The sequence below is a fragment of the Glycine max genome, chromosome 11, assembly GCF_000004515.6.
Source record: "Glycine max cultivar Williams 82 chromosome 11, Glycine_max_v4.0, whole genome shotgun sequence".
Lineage (NCBI taxonomy): Eukaryota > Viridiplantae > Streptophyta > Magnoliopsida > Fabales > Fabaceae > Glycine > Glycine max.
This window is the reverse complement of record NC_038247.2, coordinates 36,777,622-36,805,253: the sequence shown is the minus strand read 5'-3', so window position 1 is coordinate 36,805,253 and position 27,632 is coordinate 36,777,622. Positions and strand designations below refer to the sequence as shown.

The 27,632-nt window shown below is 29.8% G+C and overlaps 2 protein-coding genes and 3 long non-coding RNA genes across 7 annotated transcripts; all 5 read left to right on the top strand.

The window, feature by feature from the left end:
• Positions 1–454: 454 nt before the first annotated feature.
• Positions 455–3,768, top strand: LOC106795142 (uncharacterized). Its single transcript, XR_001383385.3, has 3 exons — positions 455–749; positions 851–910; positions 3,152–3,768. It is a non-coding gene; the product is annotated as an uncharacterized lncRNA (long non-coding RNA).
• Positions 3,769–4,186: 418 nt separating this feature from the next.
• LOC102669046 (protein NRT1/ PTR FAMILY 5.7) lies at positions 4,187–8,153 on the top strand. Of its 2 annotated transcripts, XM_006591732.4 has the most exons (5): positions 4,187–4,381; positions 4,476–4,648; positions 5,563–5,780; positions 6,144–6,679; positions 7,049–8,153. In XM_006591732.4, the coding sequence occupies exons 2-5, from the start codon at positions 4,510–4,512 to the stop codon at positions 7,896–7,898; spliced, it is 1,743 nt and encodes a 580-aa protein (XP_006591795.3). In that variant the 5' UTR covers positions 4,187–4,381; positions 4,476–4,509; the 3' UTR covers positions 7,899–8,153. The 2 variants fall into 2 exon arrangements, with proteins under 2 accessions (XP_006591795.3, XP_014619712.2); XM_014764226.3 differs by lacking the exon at positions 5,563–5,780.
• A 4,129-nt stretch (positions 8,154–12,282) lies between these two features.
• On the top strand, positions 12,283–15,596 carry LOC121173080 (uncharacterized). Its single transcript, XR_005887226.1, has 3 exons — positions 12,283–12,577; positions 12,679–12,738; positions 14,980–15,596. It is a non-coding gene; the product is annotated as an uncharacterized lncRNA (long non-coding RNA).
• A 418-nt stretch (positions 15,597–16,014) lies between these two features.
• On the top strand, positions 16,015–19,981 carry LOC121173075 (protein NRT1/ PTR FAMILY 5.7). 2 transcript variants are annotated; one of them, XM_041006890.1, is made up of 5 exons: positions 16,015–16,209; positions 16,304–16,476; positions 17,391–17,608; positions 17,972–18,507; positions 18,877–19,981. In XM_041006890.1, the coding sequence occupies exons 2-5, from the start codon at positions 16,338–16,340 to the stop codon at positions 19,724–19,726; spliced, it is 1,743 nt and encodes a 580-aa protein (XP_040862824.1). In that variant the 5' UTR covers positions 16,015–16,209; positions 16,304–16,337; the 3' UTR covers positions 19,727–19,981. The 2 variants fall into 2 exon arrangements, with proteins under 2 accessions (XP_040862824.1, XP_040862825.1); XM_041006891.1 differs by lacking the exon at positions 17,391–17,608.
• A 4,129-nt stretch (positions 19,982–24,110) lies between these two features.
• LOC121173079 (uncharacterized) lies at positions 24,111–27,424 on the top strand. Its single transcript, XR_005887225.1, has 3 exons — positions 24,111–24,405; positions 24,507–24,566; positions 26,808–27,424. It is a non-coding gene; the product is annotated as an uncharacterized lncRNA (long non-coding RNA).
• Positions 27,425–27,632: the final 208 nt, after the last annotated feature.

Below are 27,632 nucleotides of genomic sequence, written 5' to 3'. Positions count from 1 at the left end.
TGGTGACTAATTAAAGTGGCTGATTATATGATGAAGAATAATTAAAATAAGTTAGAGTTGTAACACTCTGCAAAATTACAACTCAGACTCATAGACAAAATTGTGTTATGTCATTTGTACACGTATGAATTTAATTTCAGTAGCTATATGTTTTTAATTATAAAATCTCGTGCTATGCATATATATGCATGCATGTATGTATGTGATTGATTAAGTAAAATTTGGTAGAAAAATAGAAATTGTCTTAGTTAGATTGTCAATTGTGCAAGAATTGTACTACGCATTGAATCGTCGTATAATTTATCTCTATGTGAGTGGAATCTGTGCAAGATTCCCTCTAAGTACACATATCTCAAGGAAGGTTAACACACTAATCTAGGAAGTTAGCACACTAATTTAAAAGCTTAAGATAAGATTTATTAGTTTTAGCAAATTTTTTTTTACTATTTTTGCTTAAGTCTACTTTAGCCATTTTTGTTTAAAAGTTCAAAAGGCAAAATACCCATATATGATGCCCTTTGGCGCCTCCAACATGGCCATCAAATGGTCATTCAAGCTTGTCAAGCGAACTTATCAATAGCATTTGGCAAAGCTTTGCATTATTTCTCACCATTTTCTCTCCAAAAAGCATAACTTGAACCTTCATTTTCTTCTTCTTGCATGAGAACTTCAAGGCGGAAGAGAACACCATTTCCATCTTCTTCCAAGCTCTATAGTAGTGTCTTGAGACTCCTTCTCTTAAAGCTTTGGTAAAAAGCTCTTAAATCTCTTCTTTTCTACTCATTTCTTCATCATTTTCGGACAAAGTCCTTATGTTTGGTTCCAAAATTTTGTTTTTCATCCCTTGAAGCTTGAGACTTCAAGATATGAGATTTTTTCCCTTGAACATTTCTTGGAAGCTTTATTTAAGGTAAGGGGGGTCTTTTTCACTTCTTAAACGTTAACTTTGCTATCTTTGGAAGCTATGTTTCATTACATGTTGTTGTGATGTTTAAAATTTCGTATATGCTTCCATGACTGGAACTGATTGATATATTGTTTTTTCTGGAAGTTTTAAGGTTAAAAATGAGTTATTTGAATGTTAAAACATAGGGTTAGCCTTAAATTGGAGTTTTCTAGCAAAAGTTATGAACAAAACTAGTTTAAGGATATTTTATAGGATTAAATCTGTCACAAAATTAAAATGGTGGTTATGGAAGTATGAATTGTTTTTCTTAAATATTTGACTTCAAAAATGATTTTTAGGTGTGAAAATATGGGGTAACATGTAGAATTTATGAAAAATCGAGTTCTGAAACACTTAAAAATTTGAAGACAAGTTTAAGAGTGAAACTTTGTGAAATAGGACAACAACTTGATATTGGATATTAGAAGACTTTATTTGGTAATTCTAAGACTAAAAATGAATTTAAAATCAAGAAAATCCTAGGAAAAATGTTAGGGAGCCCTAAGAATCACTCTAAGATCCACTATGAACTTGTAAGCTAAGACAAACAAAATTACAAAACCCATGAAGACCAACTTGTATTAATTCTCTAATTTATAAATTGATGTTGTATGTAATATTTGTGGATTGTATGATCATTGTTGAAATTAATTATAATTATTCTCTGATGGTTACTGTTATGCCTCAAAATATGTGCTTTAAATTTATGTAAATGTCGTGATTTAGTATAATGATGTTGAAATAAGTTTTATATGTCGGGTCACTCATATAATAACATTTTTAATGGGGTTTAAGAATTTTTGTCCATTAGATCTATCATTATTCTCTCTCAAGAGTCTTTCGTACTGGAGCTTAGATTCTTGGGTAAAAATTCTCGAGAACTTTTTTTCTCTCCAAGAAATATTGTTTTTTAATATCATTTGAGAGAAAAGAGAGACTATTTTTTTTACAAGTAAAATCTAAGAAATCAAATTGGGTTCTACCACTAGAACAAAATATGGTAAAAATTATTGCATCCTATGTAATATCAGGAGACTCAAAAAGTGGTCAAAGAATCCAAAATAAATTCTTCCATTGAAGATTCTCTTACATGCTAAATGAGTTGGTTGGTTTAGAAAATTTCAAATGTTGAATTCGCATAACCCAATTTATATAACCAACCAAAAGTCAAGTTGTGAATTGGTTGAGCCGATATATTAGTCATTTTTAATTATATTTTTGACCGTATAAAAAGTTTTACATAATCATTCAATGACAACCTATTATGTATAATAATTTTATTGACTTTTAAAATAATTATTTTAAAGTAATTCAAATAATGATTCGTAATTATATGACAATGTAAAATTGTTTTATACTCTCAATCAATATGCATGTGCATTAAACTTTATATTTTTATATGCTTAGGTACTACTATATTTGCATGAAATTATATTGTCCGTGGACTAAATTGAAGTTCATTCTTTAAAATGAATATATAATTTAATATAGCTTCATTAATTTTGTTGTTTAAAATTGTAAAATCATGTGAAGGAATTTTTTTTGTAATAAATAAACAATTTAGCTTAAAGTTTATGATCCTGTCATAAGTATCAATTTATAAATTGGTTCCTTAATTTACTAATTTTAATGTTTTACGGCATTTATATTTTTAATTATATTTTCATCGGTCTTTTTAATTATATTTGATTATAAAATTTAAAGAGAAAAATTAAGATGAAAATAATGATTACAATATTTATGATATTTTCTTAACAAATTGGCCGGTCAAACCAACTCATTGATCTCGGATTATGTTGAGTCGGAATTTTTGACACAATGAAAATATGGATCTAATTTAACTCTACTCATTTTTTTGATGGATTAATGATGAATGATTGGAATGACTGTTTGAGGTCTCAAATTTAATTGGGGCAGTTATTTTTTTATCTTCCATATTGCTTCTTCTTCTTTTTCTTTTTTAAGTCAAAGATAAAAAATTATCCAGCAAAAGAGGGATCAAACGAATCCCTCAAATCATGGTCTACAAGAATGTAAAAGATGGAAAATCCCATATTGCTTCTTGCACTTAATTTAGAATGTAAAATTACATTCCACAAAAGTATTTAATATTTTAGAATATAACTTTTTATATTTTGAAAAGATCATTCTAAAATAAAATTTTATATTTCAGATTAAATGTTCTGAAAACTTAACAAAATGCAGGAAGCTAGCGACATTGCAAATACAGGATCAGGAACCAACTAGATTGGGAGGAAGAACATAAGGCACATCCACTCTGAGAGAGACATGGGAATCTCTTGTAATACAAGCCATAATATTTTAATAAATATGATATATATATAATAATTCTTACAACAATTTATATAACATGCATTTATCCTTTTCTATCATTTTATTTATTATATTTTAATTTTTTTTCTTTTCTAACTTTTCTTTCTTTGTTATAAGACTTGTTGTAAAAGTATAATTTCTCATATTTTAATGCAACTAGGTGCCAAAAGTGGCAGTGTTAAACTGTGAAGCAACTCAATACGCCAAGGTTACCTGCTTTAGTTGCCCTGACTCTTAACAATTCACAAAGCCACATATTTGATTGTACAACTTTAATTAGTGAAAAATATGGGCACCCATTGATCTAAATCAAAAGTTATGTTTAGAGTAATTTTTTTAATGTACACATATTTTCTTCCAAATCGTTGGCTTAAAACGAATTAGTCTCTTATTATCAGAAGAAATATTTAAAGTACATTAAAAAAAAGTTAAAATACATTTTTAGTTTTTGATAAATTAAAAACTTTATTTTGGATCTCTTATAAATATTTTTTTTAATAAGTCTCTAATAAAATAATATTTTTATTTTTATTTTTTATATTATTTTTTGCTCCGATAAATTAATGAATTTTATTTCAAGTTCCTAATGAATTTGTCTATTTGTTATTAAATCTTCTTCAAAAGAAACTAATACAAAATGGACAAAACTTATAAGGAACTAAAAAAATTCATTAATTTATCAAAGATTAAAATAAAATGTCAAGAATGAAAACAAATTAAATAATTATTTTATTAGAGACTCTATACAAACAAGTTTTTAATTGGAGGACAAACCAAAAATTGAGTATTTATTAAGAATAAAAACATATTTTAGTCTTAAAAAATTATATATCTAAAAAATGTTTTTTTATAAAATATAAAATTACATTAAAAATTTATATAAATACAGCATTTTATTACAATTTATATTTCATTAACTTGTTCATCAAACACTTCTAAGCGTTTGTACATCGAATTCCGCGGTTGAGATTGTCATTTGAATGAACAAATTACTAGCTCACTCAATATTAAGTTTGATTATAAAAACTTCATATTGGTAAGTTTGGTTATATTGCAGTATCTCTTTCAACAAGCTCATAGTGCATATTTAACCAAGCGAAGGTAACAATTTTCATTACTACATTAATTTCAAGTGTCACTGATGAGGCCACCAACCACAGATATCACATTCTCATTTTCTTTGTCTATGGAGCAGCCCCTCCCTGGGAAGACCCTTTTGGCATTGTCAAATGGAGCAAGAAATGGAGAAGAGGAAGGAAGGTACAAGTGAAGAAGAGAAATGGGTGCATGATGCATCTGTGGATTATAAAGGAAGACTTCCTTTCCGTGCTTCCACGGGCGTATGGAAAGCTTCTCTTTTTGTTCTTAGTAAGAAATTTACAAGAGTTTTTATGCATCAAACAATTAAGCAATGTTTTTTAGTTAATTTTTAACCTTATTAATGGCTATTTGCTAACCATATGGCCTCAAACAATTCAAAGGGTAAGTTTGAATCTCCGTTGAGATTATAATCATGGTAAATAAAAAAAGGATAAATAACTTTTTACTCTCTCATTTTATATGAGTTTTCACTTTTAGTTCTTAAAAAATATTTTGATCAGTTTTGGTCTCTTATATTGTCCGTTTTATTTTCATTTCCTACTGTTAACGGTTAACGTGAACAGTTAATGATAATGTAATACTCGCATGATATTTTAGAAAAATTAAATTGTCCAAAAGATATTCTGATTTTTGGCCTTTGAAAAAATAAATTGATTGTTTTTAGTCTCTAAAAAAATGACCGCTTTCTATCCCTACAAAAATGGTCAAATTATTTTTTGAGGGAATAAAAACGAAAATTGAAGCAAAAAGGTGATTTTAAAATAATGTCATGTGCAAAGATTAATGGAATAGAGAAATTTATGAGAGATTAAAACTGGTCAAAAAAAATTGAGGGACTAAAGAAAATTCAAATAAAATGAGAACTAAAAAGTTAATTAATCCTTCCCCCGTAAAAAAGACATTCAGCAACCAAATTTTAGTTAAGAAAAAGGTGTTCATACAATGTCACGATAGGCAGTAGAAACTGCCAAATGATCTTCAAAGTAAAGGTGCATTGCATTCCAAAACCAGATAAAATCAAATTTCCATCTTTACAGCTTGGTACTCCACACAATTTTAGCATAATTAAACTGTCTTGAGATTTATTGGAGTTAGGGAGTAGTCACGAATTAAATTGCATAACAGATGTATTTAATTAACATGAACTTAACTTTGTGATTCTGTTTCAATATATGGAGCAGTATTTGAATTTAGTGAAAGGATAAGCTACTTTGCGATGTTCTCTAATCTTATCACGTACCTGACTAAAGTGATCCATCAAGACCTCAGTACAGCTGCCAAGAGTGTAAACTACTGGGCAGGAACAACAACCTTGATGCCTCTGGTTGGGGGATTTGTTGCTGATGCCTACACTGGTGGATTTAACATGATCATATTTTCTTCCCTCGTATACTTAATGGTAAATCCAATTTTTTAATCAATGTGCAACATGTTTTTATTATAACTTGGTAATGTGCGGTTCTACACTTCATATATCCTGTCTTTGATCAATTTGAGACTCCTTTAATCCTGAAAATAAATTTGAATTTCTTTTATAGACGAATTGGAACAATTGGAGGGGAAAAAATGAAGCAGAGAATTATCAAATTTCTTTTAAAAAAGCCAAACCGGTAGTCATTTTGACAAAAAATTGAAATTTTTTAAGTACGATGCTTATAATCATACCGGAGATACTGATAATTCTGTTTACACATCAAATGCAAGCTCTCATATATTAATTGTTTCCATGAAAAATAAACCTAATTTTTACTTGTCAAACCAGGGATTAAGCCTCTTGATTCTGTCACAATTCATCCCAAGTCTAAAGCCAAACAACAATAATCAGCCTAGGGTGGCTCATGAAGTGGCTTTCTTCCTTGCCATTTACTGCATCTCCTTGGGCACTGGGGGACACAAACCATGCTTGCAAAGCTTTGGAGCTGATCAATTCAACGACGATCACCGGGAAGAAAGGAAGAAGAAGACATCCTTCTTCAACTGGTGGAGCTTTACTGTGTGCTTTGCTATGCTGCTTGGTGCAACAGTGGTTGTTTATGTTCAAGACTTTGTCAGTTGGGGAGTTGCTAGTCTCATCATCACTATTCTCATGGCTCTCACTACCATAGCTTTCTATGCAGGGAGGCCTTTTTATAGGTACAAGCAGCCAGCAGGAAACCCTTTTAGGCCAATTTTACAGGTTTTAGTTGCAGCAATTAGGAAAAGGAATTTGTCTTGTCCTTCAAATCCAGCTCTTTTGTATGAAATCCCAGAGTTAGAGAAGTCGCAAGGAAGGCTTCTGAGCCACACTAGCGGACTCAGGTATCACACATGGACCTTGTCAAATTGAGACTAAAATTTTTGGGACAAAACTAAAATGCAGTTATTTAGATGCTTTTGGTGTTGTTTTCCAATCAGAATTGGAGTTTTACATCAATAATCTACCAAACAAAGGTTTAAATTAAAGGTCAACATAGGTTATCATCTTATTGAGATGAAACTCTAATTTTAATCGGAGAACAACACCTAAAGAATTACATCTAAGTTTTGTCTTATTTTGGTTGTTAGAGTTCAATGGAGTGTATCTATTTTTTAAATGATTGTTAATTTAGCAGTAAGAAAGATAGACTTGAACCAACCTACTACCTACAAATATCATTGAAATTAATACTCTATGAATTCAATAAATAGTTTTCTAGACAAGGCTGCAATAATTGAAGAGAAATATGTTGAGCAGAAAGATAATGCATGGAGATTAGCAACAGTGACAAGAGTGGAGGAGACAAAACTTGTTCTAAATGTAGTTCCCATATGGCTAACTTCATTAACAACTGGAGTATGCTGGGCACAAGCCTCAACACTTTTTGTCAAGCAAGCAACTACCATGAATTTAAAGATGACCGAAAGTTTCACACTGCCACCTGCTTCCCTTGTTTCTGTTGCGGCAATTGGTGTCTTAATATCTCTCCCAATATACGATAGGGTCATTGTTCCAATTCTAAGGAAAGTCACAGGCAATGAAAGAGGCATCAGCATCCTTAGGAGGATCAGCATTGGCATGACATTCTCAGTCATAGTCATGGTTGCTGCTGCCTTAGTAGAAGCAAAGAGACTAAGAATCGTTGGACAAAGGACAATGAGTGTGATGTGGTTGATACCCCAATACTTGATACTTGGCATTGCAAATTCATTTTCTCTTGTTGGGTTGCAAGAGTATTTCTATGACCAAGTTCCTGACTCAATGAGAAGCATAGGAATGGCTTTATATCTCAGTGTGACTGGAGTGGGAAACTTCTTAAGCAGCTTTCTAATCATCATTGTGAACCATGTCACAGGGAAAAATGGCAAGAGTTGGATTGGGAAGGACATAAATTCAAGTCGTTTGGATAGGTTTTATTGGATGTTGGCTGTCATCAATGCTTTGGATTTGTGTGCCTTTCTCTTCTTGGCAAGGAGTTACACTTACAAGACAGTACAGAGGAGAACTATGGATACTGATGGTTGTAACAAGAGTGATGGTGTGGAGACAGTGGCAAAATGAATTAATATAGCTACCTTTCAATTTGGGAAATTTTATTTCTGAAAACTGCAATTTTAACTTTGGTTGTAAAATTGGTGAACTGCTTTGTAGATTTAGAAGAGCTGTCGGAGGAATATAAACAACTTATATATGGTAGCTTAAGGAATAAATAGGTATGACCAAAATAAAATTGTCATCGATAATTTGTAAATAAGGTGAAATTCATTATTATATTCACTGTTTAATTAAATAGTGGGTACTCATACCCAATACTCATTGGATACTCGTACTAGATATGTACCAATATTTTTTTTTTAAAATTGGAAAGTTAATTTGGGTACTTTTTTTAAGTCCAATAATTAAAAATAAACTTAAATATGTTTTTGATCTTTGATAAATATTCGTATTTATTTCCTAATAAATTTTTATTTTGCAATGAGTCTCTAATAAAACAATAATTTTATTTTTAGTCCTTGACACTTATTTTTAGTCCCTAATAAATTAGCAAATTTTTTGTTTGCTCCAAAATAAACATTTCCCATTTTTTTTATTAATACAGACAAACAAAATTTGGTAATTTAGTAGGAAACAAATAAAAAAAATTTTATTTATCGGGGACTAAAACAAAACATCAAGGATAAAAAATAAAAGTGTTATTTTATTAGGGACTCAATGTAAAGCAAAAATTAATTAGGGAACAAACATAAAAATTGAGTATTTATTAGGGATCAAAAGCATATTTGACCTTAAAAATATTATCTTTTTATAAGGAAAGACTAAGAGTTATAAAGAGGGTGAGAGCTAAATGTGGGATATCGGTAGAAATGAATGGGATCCACTTGAAGGGGATGAAATTCTTGAAGTTGTTACTCTTTCTCTTGATGGATCAAATTTGGAAGCAATTTTTTTTCAAGGACTATGGACAAAAAATGATGAGATTAAGACGATTTATGTGTGACATCATAGTTATGTTTAGTTGTCATAAATTTTAGTGGAGTATTTATTTAATACAAGTTTTTTATTAGATACTTTTTTGTCATGTTAAAGAATTTAATTTCATTTCATTTTATATTATAAATTATGCTTATTTGTGTTTCTTTTCATCATTTATAAAATATAGTCACACTTATATTAAATTCCAATGTCAATATATGCATATTGTATTATTTTTTAAGAATTTGTATTAAGCGTACGGACCCGTACAAATATGGATGAGGAATCGTGCGGATTCATAGATATGCAACATGAACTTTTGAAGAATGAAGATGAAAATGAAGACAAGAATGAAGTCATTGAAAATTAAGGTTTGATGTGTTTGGTAGAGACATTTTAATAACTTCTTTTTTAAAAAAAAAATCATGTCATTGTAATTAATTTAAAAATAAAAAAATCCTCATGACGAATTTTTACTAAAGCATAGGGACAAAATTTGACGATATAAAACTTCAGAAACTAAAAAAGTAAAAGTATAAAGACTATAAAAACATAATTTTCCCATTAAATAATTACTAATTTGGTAATTTATTATTTTCTTAAAAATAGAAATGTGTGTTCATTATGATAAGAAAAATTAGATCTATTGCTAATGATAGTAATGAACTAAATAAAGTAATAGGTTAATTTATGTGTGTCATAAATCTAATGCAAAAGAAATTATTACATTTCTTTAAAATTTCTTATTAATATTTGGTAATATTAATTTTTTAAAATTATAGTTAAGTCAATATAATAATCTTATCCACGTATGTATTATTTATATTTAATTCAATATATAATTTGTATTAATCTTTATTTAGTAATAAAAACATTATATGCGCATGTACAAATGTATATAGGGCAATAAAATTAAGTAGATCAACGTTTTTTTAGGAGAAATCAAATTATATTGATATAACTTAACTAATCATTGTAGATTAAATGATTTATTTGATCTTTTATCTTATATTTTTTTTATATTCAGTTTAGTCCTTTATTTTTTTAGAAAATCCGCTTTGGTCCTATCTTAATTAAAAGGTTCAAAGTAGCCATTCTATTAGGGCAGATCTAGCATCATTAAAAATATAAAATTATTGGTGGCTAAAAATCATCACAAAATACATTTTTTTCTATAAACATGTTCATTCTATAAACGCAAGAACAACATCTAAGAATCCAGATGGAAAACATAATCTAGAACCCAAATGAAGAACACAACCCATAACAAGAACATAACCTAGAATAGGTCAAGAACCACAAATCAAGAATCTCAAATCACAACCCCAAATCAAGAACCCTCAACCCCAAATCACAAATTCATCTTAACATGTTATAATAGTTTTGAAAAAGGAAGGTCCTGTTGGAGGAGGTTGAACAAGCGCGACTTCAGTCATTTTATAAGTGCGTGTTCTCGAAGTATACTCTATACACCCTAGCCATGTCAATGTTATTGTCAGTCGCTATTCACAACTTTGTTTTGTATTGGATATTTGCACAGAATTGGCGCTTTACCTCTAATTTATGGTTCTTTTTTTAGGAATTGTACATATTTTCATGTTTATTGTGATTTTATATAGCAGATACTCTAATTTTGTGAATTAATGTTGAAACTACTTCAGTTTTTGGCCAAAAGAAGAGAAGGTTCAAGTAGCTGATGACTAGCTAAGCGAGGCAGATCCACTCAGTGAGTGGCATCCGCTAAGCGAGGCATTCAGCTCGCTTAGCGGGTTGAAAAACCCTAGAAGAGGATCGGTTAGAGATGTGCTCGCCCAGCCTGCCCAGCGAGGTCGTTGTCTCTTCTTGCGTTTAGCGCGCCCAACTCGCTAAGTTAAAATTCATTTACTCTCGCTTAGCGAGCAAGTGTCGTTAAGCAAGCCTTTGGAAGCTGAAACGTTCAAGAGCCTTTAAAACATTGAAGTTGACGGAAACTTTGTTGTTCCCATCTTTCTTGATCTTGTCTCCACAGACGGCGCCACTTGTTGGTTTTACTACTGGTTCTGTTACCTGTAGAACCTGCACAAGATCAAAGAAAAACAGAAAACACAGCAAAGCAAGCAACCAAGGATCAACACCAGATTTAACGTGGTTCAGCAATGTGCCTACATCCACGAGAAATGGCAGCTCATCATCATCATATTGATCATGAAAAATACAAGCAGCAACTAGCTTGATCTCTCTCGGTTTCACTTTTTCAAAACCTCTGTCAATCTCCTAGCTCTCCTTTTCTGTTGAACTCTCTCTCTGTTTTTCTACAAAAGAAAAACTCTCTCTGAATTACATGATCAAGAGTATATATACTCTAGTTGCTAGCTCTAGGAACAAATTTTTTCCTTTAGTGCCAAGTCACCAATTCAGTTATGACAACTGAATTCAGTTATGATAACTGAAATTTAGTTATGACATCAACAATTGAATCCTTCCCATTTATGGCTTTGGTGATTTTGAGTCACATACCACAACACATTTGCTATTGATCTAACAAACTTAAATACAAGTTGCTTAAATCTATGTGTGCTAGATACTTTTGGGTCTCCTTCAACTTGTTTTCCCCTTGTAACATCCCAAATTTTCATGTGTATGTGGTAGACAATGGTATTTCTTTGTTGTATGATTGAGTAGTGTTTTTAGACTATTGAAGTGGTAGAAAATGAGATGGTACCACATGATACCTAAGCATGGTTAATCTCTTAAATTTTTAAGCTAAAGTCTAAAAAGAATAAGAATAGTTCAAAGAAAATTCTCTGGTCAAATAATGGTCAACTCATTAATGGCCTAGATGTTAATAATTAAATTTTGGTCTAGTAATTAATGAAAGTAAAGTTAAAAATTAAGTAGGGATAGTTAAGGTTGATTAATGGTGATCTAGATTTCATAGAATTAGAAGATGGGTAATTAAGTGATAAGAGTTTAAAATCAATGGCATTTTCATAAATGACTATACAACTAGTTTAAAAATAGAATTTTAGTTCAATTAGTTGGTGACTAATTAAAGTGGCTGATTATATGATGAAGAATAATTAAAATAAGTTAGAGTTGTAACACTCTGCAAAATTACAACTCAGACTCATAGACAAAATTGTGTTATGTCATTTGTACACGTATGAATTTAATTTCAGTAGCTATATGTTTTTAATTATAAAATCTCGTGCTATGCATATATATGCATGCATGTATGTATGTGATTGATTAAGTAAAATTTGGTAGAAAAATAGAAATTGTCTTAGTTAGATTGTCAATTGTGCAAGAATTGTACTACGCATTGAATCGTCGTATAATTTATCTCTATGTGAGTGGAATCTGTGCAAGATTCCCTCTAAGTACACATATCTCAAGGAAGGTTAACACACTAATCTAGGAAGTTAGCACACTAATTTAAAAGCTTAAGATAAGATTTATTAGTTTTAGCAAATTTTTTTTTACTATTTTTGCTTAAGTCTACTTTAGCCATTTTTGTTTAAAAGTTCAAAAGGCAAAATACCCATATATGATGCCCTTTGGCGCCTCCAACATGGCCATCAAATGGTCATTCAAGCTTGTCAAGCGAACTTATCAATAGCATTTGGCAAAGCTTTGCATTATTTCTCACCATTTTCTCTCCAAAAAGCATAACTTGAACCTTCATTTTCTTCTTCTTGCATGAGAACTTCAAGGCGGAAGAGAACACCATTTCCATCTTCTTCCAAGCTCTATAGTAGTGTCTTGAGACTCCTTCTCTTAAAGCTTTGGTAAAAAGCTCTTAAATCTCTTCTTTTCTACTCATTTCTTCATCATTTTCGGACAAAGTCCTTATGTTTGGTTCCAAAATTTTGTTTTTCATCCCTTGAAGCTTGAGACTTCAAGATATGAGATTTTTTCCCTTGAACATTTCTTGGAAGCTTTATTTAAGGTAAGGGGGGTCTTTTTCACTTCTTAAACGTTAACTTTGCTATCTTTGGAAGCTATGTTTCATTACATGTTGTTGTGATGTTTAAAATTTCGTATATGCTTCCATGACTGGAACTGATTGATATATTGTTTTTTCTGGAAGTTTTAAGGTTAAAAATGAGTTATTTGAATGTTAAAACATAGGGTTAGCCTTAAATTGGAGTTTTCTAGCAAAAGTTATGAACAAAACTAGTTTAAGGATATTTTATAGGATTAAATCTGTCACAAAATTAAAATGGTGGTTATGGAAGTATGAATTGTTTTTCTTAAATATTTGACTTCAAAAATGATTTTTAGGTGTGAAAATATGGGGTAACATGTAGAATTTATGAAAAATCGAGTTCTGAAACACTTAAAAATTTGAAGACAAGTTTAAGAGTGAAACTTTGTGAAATAGGACAACAACTTGATATTGGATATTAGAAGACTTTATTTGGTAATTCTAAGACTAAAAATGAATTTAAAATCAAGAAAATCCTAGGAAAAATGTTAGGGAGCCCTAAGAATCACTCTAAGATCCACTATGAACTTGTAAGCTAAGACAAACAAAATTACAAAACCCATGAAGACCAACTTGTATTAATTCTCTAATTTATAAATTGATGTTGTATGTAATATTTGTGGATTGTATGATCATTGTTGAAATTAATTATAATTATTCTCTGATGGTTACTGTTATGCCTCAAAATATGTGCTTTAAATTTATGTAAATGTCGTGATTTAGTATAATGATGTTGAAATAAGTTTTATATGTCGGGTCACTCATATAATAACATTTTTAATGGGGTTTAAGAATTTTTGTCCATTAGATCTATCATTATTCTCTCTCAAGAGTCTTTCGTACTGGAGCTTAGATTCTTGGGTAAAAATTCTCGAGAACTTTTTTTCTCTCCAAGAAATATTGTTTTTTAATATCATTTGAGAGAAAAGAGAGACTATTTTTTTTACAAGTAAAATCTAAGAAATCAAATTGGGTTCTACCACTAGAACAAAATATGGTAAAAATTATTGCATCCTATGTAATATCAGGAGACTCAAAAAGTGGTCAAAGAATCCAAAATAAATTCTTCCATTGAAGATTCTCTTACATGCTAAATGAGTTGGTTGGTTTAGAAAATTTCAAATGTTGAATTCGCATAACCCAATTTATATAACCAACCAAAAGTCAAGTTGTGAATTGGTTGAGCCGATATATTAGTCATTTTTAATTATATTTTTGACCGTATAAAAAGTTTTACATAATCATTCAATGACAACCTATTATGTATAATAATTTTATTGACTTTTAAAATAATTATTTTAAAGTAATTCAAATAATGATTCGTAATTATATGACAATGTAAAATTGTTTTATACTCTCAATCAATATGCATGTGCATTAAACTTTATATTTTTATATGCTTAGGTACTACTATATTTGCATGAAATTATATTGTCCGTGGACTAAATTGAAGTTCATTCTTTAAAATGAATATATAATTTAATATAGCTTCATTAATTTTGTTGTTTAAAATTGTAAAATCATGTGAAGGAATTTTTTTTGTAATAAATAAACAATTTAGCTTAAAGTTTATGATCCTGTCATAAGTATCAATTTATAAATTGGTTCCTTAATTTACTAATTTTAATGTTTTACGGTATTTATATTTTTAATTATATTTTCATCGGTCTTTTTAATTATATTTGATTATAAAATTTAAAGAGAAAAATTAAGATGAAAATAATGATTACAATATTTATGATATTTTCTTAACAAATTGGCCGGTCAAACCAACTCATTGATCTCGGATTATGTTGAGTCGGAATTTTTGACACAATGAAAATATGGATCTAATTTAACTCTACTCATTTTTTTGATGGATTAATGATGAATGATTGGAATGACTGTTTGAGGTCTCAAATTTAATTGGGGCAGTTATTTTTTTATCTTCCATATTGCTTCTTCTTCTTTTTCTTTTTTAAGTCAAAGATAAAAAATTATCCAGCAAAAGAGGGATCAAACGAATCCCTCAAATCATGGTCTACAAGAATGTAAAAGATGGAAAATCCCATATTGCTTCTTGCACTTAATTTAGAATGTAAAATTACATTCCACAAAAGTATTTAATATTTTAGAATATAACTTTTTATATTTTGAAAAGATCATTCTAAAATAAAATTTTATATTTCAGATTAAATGTTCTGAAAACTTAACAAAATGCAGGAAGCTAGCGACATTGCAAATACAGGATCAGGAACCAACTAGATTGGGAGGAAGAACATAAGGCACATCCACTCTGAGAGAGACATGGGAATCTCTTGTAATACAAGCCATAATATTTTAATAAATATGATATATATATAATAATTCTTACAACAATTTATATAACATGCATTTATCCTTTTCTATCATTTTATTTATTATATTTTAATTTTTTTTCTTTTCTAACTTTTCTTTCTTTGTTATAAGACTTGTTGTAAAAGTATAATTTCTCATATTTTAATGCAACTAGGTGCCAAAAGTGGCAGTGTTAAACTGTGAAGCAACTCAATACGCCAAGGTTACCTGCTTTAGTTGCCCTGACTCTTAACAATTCACAAAGCCACATATTTGATTGTACAACTTTAATTAGTGAAAAATATGGGCACCCATTGATCTAAATCAAAAGTTATGTTTAGAGTAATTTTTTTAATGTACACATATTTTCTTCCAAATCGTTGGCTTAAAACGAATTAGTCTCTTATTATCAGAAGAAATATTTAAAGTACATTAAAAAAAAGTTAAAATACATTTTTAGTTTTTGATAAATTAAAAACTTTATTTTGGATCTCTTATAAATATTTTTTTTAATAAGTCTCTAATAAAATAATATTTTTATTTTTATTTTTTATATTATTTTTTGCTCCGATAAATTAATGAATTTTATTTCAAGTTCCTAATGAATTTGTCTATTTGTTATTAAATCTTCTTCAAAAGAAACTAATACAAAATGGACAAAACTTATAAGGAACTAAAAAAATTCATTAATTTATCAAAGATTAAAATAAAATGTCAAGAATGAAAACAAATTAAATAATTATTTTATTAGAGACTCTATACAAACAAGTTTTTAATTGGAGGACAAACCAAAAATTGAGTATTTATTAAGAATAAAAACATATTTTAGTCTTAAAAAATTATATATCTAAAAAATGTTTTTTTATAAAATATAAAATTACATTAAAAATTTATATAAATACAGCATTTTATTACAATTTATATTTCATTAACTTGTTCATCAAACACTTCTAAGCGTTTGTACATCGAATTCCGCGGTTGAGATTGTCATTTGAATGAACAAATTACTAGCTCACTCAATATTAAGTTTGATTATAAAAACTTCATATTGGTAAGTTTGGTTATATTGCAGTATCTCTTTCAACAAGCTCATAGTGCATATTTAACCAAGCGAAGGTAACAATTTTCATTACTACATTAATTTCAAGTGTCACTGATGAGGCCACCAACCACAGATATCACATTCTCATTTTCTTTGTCTATGGAGCAGCCCCTCCCTGGGAAGACCCTTTTGGCATTGTCAAATGGAGCAAGAAATGGAGAAGAGGAAGGAAGGTACAAGTGAAGAAGAGAAATGGGTGCATGATGCATCTGTGGATTATAAAGGAAGACTTCCTTTCCGTGCTTCCACGGGCGTATGGAAAGCTTCTCTTTTTGTTCTTAGTAAGAAATTTACAAGAGTTTTTATGCATCAAACAATTAAGCAATGTTTTTTAGTTAATTTTTAACCTTATTAATGGCTATTTGCTAACCATATGGCCTCAAACAATTCAAAGGGTAAGTTTGAATCTCCGTTGAGATTATAATCATGGTAAATAAAAAAAGGATAAATAACTTTTTACTCTCTCATTTTATATGAGTTTTCACTTTTAGTTCTTAAAAAATATTTTGATCAGTTTTGGTCTCTTATATTGTCCGTTTTATTTTCATTTCCTACTGTTAACGGTTAACGTGAACAGTTAATGATAATGTAATACTCGCATGATATTTTAGAAAAATTAAATTGTCCAAAAGATATTCTGATTTTTGGCCTTTGAAAAAATAAATTGATTGTTTTTAGTCTCTAAAAAAATGACCGCTTTCTATCCCTACAAAAATGGTCAAATTATTTTTTGAGGGAATAAAAACGAAAATTGAAGCAAAAAGGTGATTTTAAAATAATGTCATGTGCAAAGATTAATGGAATAGAGAAATTTATGAGAGATTAAAACTGGTCAAAAAAAATTGAGGGACTAAAGAAAATTCAAATAAAATGAGAACTAAAAAGTTAATTAATCCTTCCCCCGTAAAAAAGACATTCAGCAACCAAATTTTAGTTAAGAAAAAGGTGTTCATACAATGTCACGATAGGCAGTAGAAACTGCCAAATGATCTTCAAAGTAAAGGTGCATTGCATTCCAAAACCAGATAAAATCAAATTTCCATCTTTACAGCTTGGTACTCCACACAATTTTAGCATAATTAAACTGTCTTGAGATTTATTGGAGTTAGGGAGTAGTCACGAATTAAATTGCATAACAGATGTATTTAATTAACATGAACTTAACTTTGTGATTCTGTTTCAATATATGGAGCAGTATTTGAATTTAGTGAAAGGATAAGCTACTTTGCGATGTTCTCTAATCTTATCACGTACCTGACTAAAGTGATCCATCAAGACCTCAGTACAGCTGCCAAGAGTGTAAACTACTGGGCAGGAACAACAACCTTGATGCCTCTGGTTGGGGGATTTGTTGCTGATGCCTACACTGGTGGATTTAACATGATCATATTTTCTTCCCTCGTATACTTAATGGTAAATCCAATTTTTTAATCAATGTGCAACATGTTTTTATTATAACTTGGTAATGTGCGGTTCTACACTTCATATATCCTGTCTTTGATCAATTTGAGACTCCTTTAATCCTGAAAATAAATTTGAATTTCTTTTATAGACGAATTGGAACAATTGGAGGGGAAAAAATGAAGCAGAGAATTATCAAATTTCTTTTAAAAAAGCCAAACCGGTAGTCATTTTGACAAAAAATTGAAATTTTTTAAGTATGATGCTTATAATCATACCGGAGATACTGATAATTCTGTTTACACATCAAATGCAAGCTCTCATATATTAATTGTTTCCATGAAAAATAAACCTAATTTTTACTTGTCAAACCAGGGATTAAGCCTCTTGATTCTGTCACAATTCATCCCAAGTCTAAAGCCAAACAACAATAATCAGCCTAGGGTGGCTCATGAAGTGGCTTTCTTCCTTGCCATTTACTGCATCTCCTTGGGCACTGGGGGACACAAACCATGCTTGCAAAGCTTTGGAGCTGATCAATTCAACGACGATCACCGGGAAGAAAGGAAGAAGAAGACATCCTTCTTCAACTGGTGGAGCTTTACTGTGTGCTTTGCTATGCTGCTTGGTGCAACAGTGGTTGTTTATGTTCAAGACTTTGTCAGTTGGGGAGTTGCTAGTCTCATCATCACTATTCTCATGGCTCTCACTACCATAGCTTTCTATGCAGGGAGGCCTTTTTATAGGTACAAGCAGCCAGCAGGAAACCCTTTTAGGCCAATTTTACAGGTTTTAGTTGCAGCAATTAGGAAAAGGAATTTGTCTTGTCCTTCAAATCCAGCTCTTTTGTATGAAATCCCAGAGTTAGAGAAGTCGCAAGGAAGGCTTCTGAGCCACACTAGCGGACTCAGGTATCACACATGGACCTTGTCAAATTGAGACTAAAATTTTTGGGACAAAACTAAAATGCAGTTATTTAGATGCTTTTGGTGTTGTTTTCCAATCAGAATTGGAGTTTTACATCAATAATCTACCAAACAAAGGTTTAAATTAAAGGTCAACATAGGTTATCATCTTATTGAGATGAAACTCTAATTTTAATCGGAGAACAACACCTAAAGAATTACATCTAAGTTTTGTCTTATTTTGGTTGTTAGAGTTCAATGGAGTGTATCTATTTTTTAAATGATTGTTAATTTAGCAGTAAGAAAGATAGACTTGAACCAACCTACTACCTACAAATATCATTGAAATTAATACTCTATGAATTCAATAAATAGTTTTCTAGACAAGGCTGCAATAATTGAAGAGAAATATGTTGAGCAGAAAGATAATGCATGGAGATTAGCAACAGTGACAAGAGTGGAGGAGACAAAACTTGTTCTAAATGTAGTTCCCATATGGCTAACTTCATTAACAACTGGAGTATGCTGGGCACAAGCCTCAACACTTTTTGTCAAGCAAGCAACTACCATGAATTTAAAGATGACCGAAAGTTTCACACTGCCACCTGCTTCCCTTGTTTCTGTTGCGGCAATTGGTGTCTTAATATCTCTCCCAATATACGATAGGGTCATTGTTCCAATTCTAAGGAAAGTCACAGGCAATGAAAGAGGCATCAGCATCCTTAGGAGGATCAGCATTGGCATGACATTCTCAGTCATAGTCATGGTTGCTGCTGCCTTAGTAGAAGCAAAGAGACTAAGAATCGTTGGACAAAGGACAATGAGTGTGATGTGGTTGATACCCCAATACTTGATACTTGGCATTGCAAATTCATTTTCTCTTGTTGGGTTGCAAGAGTATTTCTATGACCAAGTTCCTGACTCAATGAGAAGCATAGGAATGGCTTTATATCTCAGTGTGACTGGAGTGGGAAACTTCTTAAGCAGCTTTCTAATCATCATTGTGAACCATGTCACAGGGAAAAATGGCAAGAGTTGGATTGGGAAGGACATAAATTCAAGTCGTTTGGATAGGTTTTATTGGATGTTGGCTGTCATCAATGCTTTGGATTTGTGTGCCTTTCTCTTCTTGGCAAGGAGTTACACTTACAAGACAGTACAGAGGAGAACTATGGATACTGATGGTTGTAACAAGAGTGATGGTGTGGAGACAGTGGCAAAATGAATTAATATAGCTACCTTTCAATTTGGGAAATTTTATTTCTGAAAACTGCAATTTTAACTTTGGTTGTAAAATTGGTGAACTGCTTTGTAGATTTAGAAGAGCTGTCGGAGGAATATAAACAACTTATATATGGTAGCTTAAGGAATAAATAGGTATGACCAAAATAAAATTGTCATCGATAATTTGTAAATAAGGTGAAATTCATTATTATATTCACTGTTTAATTAAATAGTGGGTACTCATACCCAATACTCATTGGATACTCGTACTAGATATGTACCAATATTTTTTTTTTAAAATTGGAAAGTTAATTTGGGTACTTTTTTTAAGTCCAATAATTAAAAATAAACTTAAATATGTTTTTGATCTTTGATAAATATTCGTATTTATTTCCTAATAAATTTTTATTTTGCAATGAGTCTCTAATAAAACAATAATTTTATTTTTAGTCCTTGACACTTATTTTTAGTCCCTAATAAATTAGCAAATTTTTTGTTTGCTCCAAAATAAACATTTCCCATTTTTTTTATTAATACAGACAAACAAAATTTGGTAATTTAGTAGGAAACAAACAAAAAAAATTTTATTTATCGGGGACTAAAACAAAACATCAAGGATAAAAAATAAAAGTGTTATTTTATTAGGGACTCAATGTAAAGCAAAAATTAATTAGGGAACAAACATAAAAATTGAGTATTTATTAGGGATCAAAAGCATATTTGACCTTAAAAATATTATCTTTTTATAAGGAAAGACTAAGAGTTATAAAGAGGGTGAGAGCTAAATGTGGGATATCGGTAGAAATGAATGGGATCCACTTGAAGGGGATGAAATTCTTGAAGTTGTTACTCTTTCTCTTGATGGATCAAATTTGGAAGCAATTTTTTTTCAAGGACTATGGACAAAAAATGATGAGATTAAGACGATTTATGTGTGACATCATAGTTATGTTTAGTTGTCATAAATTTTAGTGGAGTATTTATTTAATACAAGTTTTTTATTAGATACTTTTTTGTCATGTTAAAGAATTTAATTTCATTTCATTTTATATTATAAATTATGCTTATTTGTGTTTCTTTTCATCATTTATAAAATATAGTCACACTTATATTAAATTCCAATGTCAATATATGCATATTGTATTATTTTTTAAGAATTTGTATTAAGCGTACGGACCCGTACAAATATGGATGAGGAATCGTGCGGATTCATAGATATGCAACATGAACTTTTGAAGAATGAAGATGAAAATGAAGACAAGAATGAAGTCATTGAAAATTAAGGTTTGATGTGTTTGGTAGAGACATTTTAATAACTTCTTTTTTAAAAAAAAAATCATGTCATTGTAATTAATTTAAAAATAAAAAAATCCTCATGACGAATTTTTACTAAAGCATAGGGACAAAATTTGACGATATAAAACTTCAGAAACTAAAAAAGTAAAAGTATAAAGACTATAAAAACATAATTTTCCCATTAAATAATTACTAATTTGGTAATTTATTATTTTCTTAAAAATAGAAATGTGTGTTCATTATGATAAGAAAAATTAGATCTATTGCTAATGATAGTAATGAACTAAATAAAGTAATAGGTTAATTTATGTGTGTCATAAATCTAATGCAAAAGAAATTATTACATTTCTTTAAAATTTCTTATTAATATTTGGTAATATTAATTTTTTAAAATTATAGTTAAGTCAATATAATAATCTTATCCACGTATGTATTATTTATATTTAATTCAATATATAATTTGTATTAATCTTTATTTAGTAATAAAAACATTATATGCGCATGTACAAATGTATATAGGGCAATAAAATTAAGTAGATCAACGTTTTTTTAGGAGAAATCAAATTATATTGATATAACTTAACTAATCATTGTAGATTAAATGATTTATTTGATCTTTTATCTTATATTTTTTTTATATTCAGTTTAGTCCTTTATTTTTTTAGAAAATCCGCTTTGGTCCTATCTTAATTAAAAGGTTCAAAGTAGCCATTCTATTAGGGCAGATCTAGCATCATTAAAAATATAAAATTATTGGTGGCTAAAAATCATCACAAAATACATTTTTTTCTATAAACATGTTCATTCTATAAACGCAAGAACAACATCTAAGAATCCAGATGGAAAACATAATCTAGAACCCAAATGAAGAACACAACCCATAACAAGAACATAACCTAGAATAGGTCAAGAACCACAAATCAAGAATCTCAAATCACAACCCCAAATCAAGAACCCTCAACCCCAAATCACAAATTCATCTTAACATGTTATAATAGTTTTGAAAAAGGAAGGTCCTGTTGGAGGAGGTTGAACAAGCGCGACTTCAGTCATTTTATAAGTGCGTGTTCTCGAAGTATACTCTATACACCCTAGCCATGTCAATGTTATTGTCAGTCGCTATTCACAACTTTGTTTTGTATTGGATATTTGCACAGAATTGGCGCTTTACCTCTAATTTATGGTTCTTTTTTTAGGAATTGTACATATTTTCATGTTTATTGTGATTTTATATAGCAGATACTCTAATTTTGTGAATTAATGTTGAAACTACTTCAGTTTTTGGCCAAAAGAAGAGAAGGTTCAAGTAGCTGATGACTAGCTAAGCGAGGCAGATCCACTCAGTGAGTGGCATCCGCTAAGCGAGGCATTCAGCTCGCTTAGCGGGTTGAAAAACCCTAGAAGAGGATCGGTTAGAGATGTGCTCGCCCAGCCTGCCCAGCGAGGTCGTTGTCTCTTCTTGCGTTTAGCGCGCCCAACTCGCTAAGTTAAAATTCATTTACTCTCGCTTAGCGAGCAAGTGTCGTTAAGCAAGCCTTTGGAAGCTGAAACGTTCAAGAGCCTTTAAAACATTGAAGTTGACGGAAACTTTGTTGTTCCCATCTTTCTTGATCTTGTCTCCACAGACGGCGCCACTTGTTGGTTTTACTACTGGTTCTGTTACCTGTAGAACCTGCACAAGATCAAAGAAAAACAGAAAACACAGCAAAGCAAGCAACCAAGGATCAACACCAGATTTAACGTGGTTCAGCAATGTGCCTACATCCACGAGAAATGGCAGCTCATCATCATCATATTGATCATGAAAAATACAAGCAGCAACTAGCTTGATCTCTCTCGGTTTCACTTTTTCAAAACCTCTGTCAATCTCCTAGCTCTCCTTTTCTGTTGAACTCTCTCTCTGTTTTTCTACAAAAGAAAAACTCTCTCTGAATTACATGATCAAGAGTATATATACTCTAGTTGCTAGCTCTAGGAACAAATTTTTTCCTTTAGTGCCAAGTCACCAATTCAGTTATGACAACTGAATTCAGTTATGATAACTGAAATTTAGTTATGACATCAACAATTGAATCCTTCCCATTTATGGCTTTGGTGATTTTGAGTCACATACCACAACACATTTGCTATTGATCTAACAAACTTAAATACAAGTTGCTTAAATCTATGTGTGCTAGATACTTTTGGGTCTCCTTCAACTTGTTTTCCCCTTGTAACATCCCAAATTTTCATGTGTATGTGGTAGACAATGGTATTTCTTTGTTGTATGATTGAGTAGTGTTTTTAGACTATTGAAGTGGTAGAAAATGAGATGGTACCACATGATACCTAAGCATGGTTAATCTCTTAAATTTTTAAGCTAAAGTCTAAAAAGAATAAGAATAGTTCAAAGAAAATTCTCTGGTCAAATAATGGTCAACTCATTAATGGCCTAGATGTTAATAATTAAATTTTGGTCTAGTAATTAATGAAAGTAAAGTTAAAAATTAAGTAGGGATAGTTAAGGTTGATTAATGGTGATCTAGATTTCATAGAATTAGAAGATGGGTAATTAAGTGATAAGAGTTTAAAATCAATGGCATTTTCATAAATGACTATACAACTAGTTTAAAAATAGAATTTTAGTTCAATTAGTTGGTGACTAATTAAAGTGGCTGATTATATGATGAAGAATAATTAAAATAAGTTAGAGTTGTAACACTCTGCAAAATTACAACTCAGACTCATAGACAAAATTGTGTTATGTCATTTGTACACGTATGAATTTAATTTCAGTAGCTATATGTTTTTAATTATAAAATCTCGTGCTATGCATATATATGCATGCATGTATGTATGTGATTGATTAAGTAAAATTTGGTAGAAAAATAGAAATTGTCTTAGTTAGATTGTCAATTGTGCAAGAATTGTACTACGCATTGAATCGTCGTATAATTTATCTCTATGTGAGTGGAATCTGTGCAAGATTCCCTCTAAGTACACATATCTCAAGGAAGGTTAACACACTAATCTAGGAAGTTAGCACACTAATTTAAAAGCTTAAGATAAGATTTATTAGTTTTAGCAAATTTTTTTTTACTATTTTTGCTTAAGTCTACTTTAGCCATTTTTGTTTAAAAGTTCAAAAGGCAAAATACCCATATATGATGCCCTTTGGCGCCTCCAACATGGCCATCAAATGGTCATTCAAGCTTGTCAAGCGAACTTATCAATAGCATTTGGCAAAGCTTTGCATTATTTCTCACCATTTTCTCTCCAAAAAGCATAACTTGAACCTTCATTTTCTTCTTCTTGCATGAGAACTTCAAGGCGGAAGAGAACACCATTTCCATCTTCTTCCAAGCTCTATAGTAGTGTCTTGAGACTCCTTCTCTTAAAGCTTTGGTAAAAAGCTCTTAAATCTCTTCTTTTCTACTCATTTCTTCATCATTTTCGGACAAAGTCCTTATGTTTGGTTCCAAAATTTTGTTTTTCATCCCTTGAAGCTTGAGACTTCAAGATATGAGATTTTTTCCCTTGAACATTTCTTGGAAGCTTTATTTAAGGTAAGGGGGGTCTTTTTCACTTCTTAAACGTTAACTTTGCTATCTTTGGAAGCTATGTTTCATTACATGTTGTTGTGATGTTTAAAATTTCGTATATGCTTCCATGACTGGAACTGATTGATATATTGTTTTTTCTGGAAGTTTTAAGGTTAAAAATGAGTTATTTGAATGTTAAAACATAGGGTTAGCCTTAAATTGGAGTTTTCTAGCAAAAGTTATGAACAAAACTAGTTTAAGGATATTTTATAGGATTAAATCTGTCACAAAATTAAAATGGTGGTTATGGAAGTATGAATTGTTTTTCTTAAATATTTGACTTCAAAAATGATTTTTAGGTGTGAAAATATGGGGTAACATGTAGAATTTATGAAAAATCGAGTTCTGAAACACTTAAAAATTTGAAGACAAGTTTAAGAGTGAAACTTTGTGAAATAGGACAACAACTTGATATTGGATATTAGAAGACTTTATTTGGTAATTCTAAGACTAAAAATGAATTTAAAATCAAGAAAATCCTAGGAAAAATGTTAGGGAGCCCTAAGAATCACTCTAAGATCCACTATGAACTTGTAAGCTAAGACAAACAAAATTACAAAACCCATGAAGACCAACTTGTATTAATTCTCTAATTTATAAATTGATGTTGTATGTAATATTTGTGGATTGTATGATCATTGTTGAAATTAATTATAATTATTCTCTGATGGTTACTGTTATGCCTCAAAATATGTGCTTTAAATTTATGTAAATGTCGTGATTTAGTATAATGATGTTGAAATAAGTTTTATATGTCGGGTCACTCATATAATAACATTTTTAATGGGGTTTAAGAATTTTTGTCCATTAGATCTATCATTATTCTCTCTCAAGAGTCTTTCGTACTGGAGCTTAGATTCTTGGGTAAAAATTCTCGAGAACTTTTTTTCTCTCCAAGAAATATTGTTTTTTAATATCATTTGAGAGAAAAGAGAGACTATTTTTTTTACAAGTAAAATCTAAGAAATCAAATTGGGTTCTACCACTAGAACAAAATATGGTAAAAATTATTGCATCCTATGTAATATCAGGAGACTCAAAAAGTGGTCAAAGAATCCAAAATAAATTCTTCCATTGAAGATTCTCTTACATGCTAAATGAGTTGGTTGGTTTAGAAAATTTCAAATGTTGAATTCGCATAACCCAATTTATATAACCAACCAAAAGTCAAGTTGTGAATTGGTTGAGCCGATATATTAGTCATTTTTAATTATATTTTTGACCGTATAAAAAGTTTTACATAATCATTCAATGACAACCTATTATGTATAATAATTTTATTGACTTTTAAAATAATTATTTTAAAGTAATTCAAATAATGATTCGTAATTATATGACAATGTAAAATTGTTTTATACTCTCAATCAATATGCATGTGCATTAAACTTTATATTTTTATATGCTTAGGTACTACTATATTTGCATGAAATTATATTGTCCGTGGACTAAATTGAAGTTCATTCTTTAAAATGAATATATAATTTAATATAGCTTCATTAATTTTGTTGTTTAAAATTGTAAAATCATGTGAAGGAATTTTTTTTGTAATAAATAAACAATTTAGCTTAAAGTTTATGATCCTGTCATAAGTATCAATTTATAAATTGGTTCCTTAATTTACTAATTTTAATGTTTTACGGTATTTATATTTTTAATTATATTTTCATCGGTCTTTTTAATTATATTTGATTATAAAATTTAAAGAGAAAAATTAAGATGAAAATAATGATTACAATATTTATGATATTTTCTTAACAAATTGGCCGGTCAAACCAACTCATTGATCTCGGATTATGTTGAGTCGGAATTTTTGACACAATGAAAATATGGATCTAATTTAACTCTACTCATTTTTTTGATGGATTAATGATGAATGATTGGAATGACTGTTTGAGGTCTCAAATTTAATTGGGGCAGTTATTTTTTTATCTTCCATATTGCTTCTTCTTCTTTTTCTTTTTTAAGTCAAAGATAAAAAATTATCCAGCAAAAGAGGGATCAAACGAATCCCTCAAATCATGGTCTACAAGAATGTAAAAGATGGAAAATCCCATATTGCTTCTTGCACTTAATTTAGAATGTAAAATTACATTCCACAAAAGTATTTAATATTTTAGAATATAACTTTTTATATTTTGAAAAGATCATTCTAAAATAAAATTTTATATTTCAGATTAAATGTTCTGAAAACTTAACAAAATGCAGGAAGCTAGCGACATTGCAAATACAGGATCAGGAACCAACTAGATTGGGAGGAAGAACATAAGGCACATCCACTCTGAGAGAGACATGGGAATCTCTTGTAATACAAGCCATAATATTTTAATAAATATGATATATATATAATAATTCTTACAACAATTTATATAACATGCATTTATCCTTTTCTATCATTTTATTTATTATATTTTAATTTTTTTTCTTTTCTAACTTTTCTTTCTTTGTTATAAGACTTGTTGTAAAAGTATAATTTCTCATATTTTAATGCAACTAGGTGCCAAAAGTGGCAGTGTTAAACTGTGAAGCAACTCAATACGCCAAGGTTACCTGCTTTAGTTGCCCTGACTCTTAACAATTCACAAAGCCACATATTTGATTGTACAACTTTAATTAGTGAAAAATATGGGCACCCATTGATCTAAATCAAAAGTTATGTTTAGAGTAATTTTTTTAATGTACACATATTTTCTTCCAAATCGTTGGCTTAAAACGAATTAGTCTCTTATTATCAGAAGAAATATTTAAAGTACATTAAAAAAAAGTTAAAATACATTTTTAGTTTTTGATAAATTAAAAACTTTATTTTGGATCTCTTATAAATATTTTTTTTAATAAGTCTCTAATAAAATAATATTTTTATTTTTATTTTTTATATTATTTTTTGCTCCGATAAATTAATGAATTTTATTTCAAGTTCCTAATGAATTTGTCTATTTGTTATTAAATCTTCTTCAAAAGAAACTAATACAAAATGGACAAAACTTATAAGGAACTAAAAAAATTCATTAATTTATCAAAGATTAAAATAAA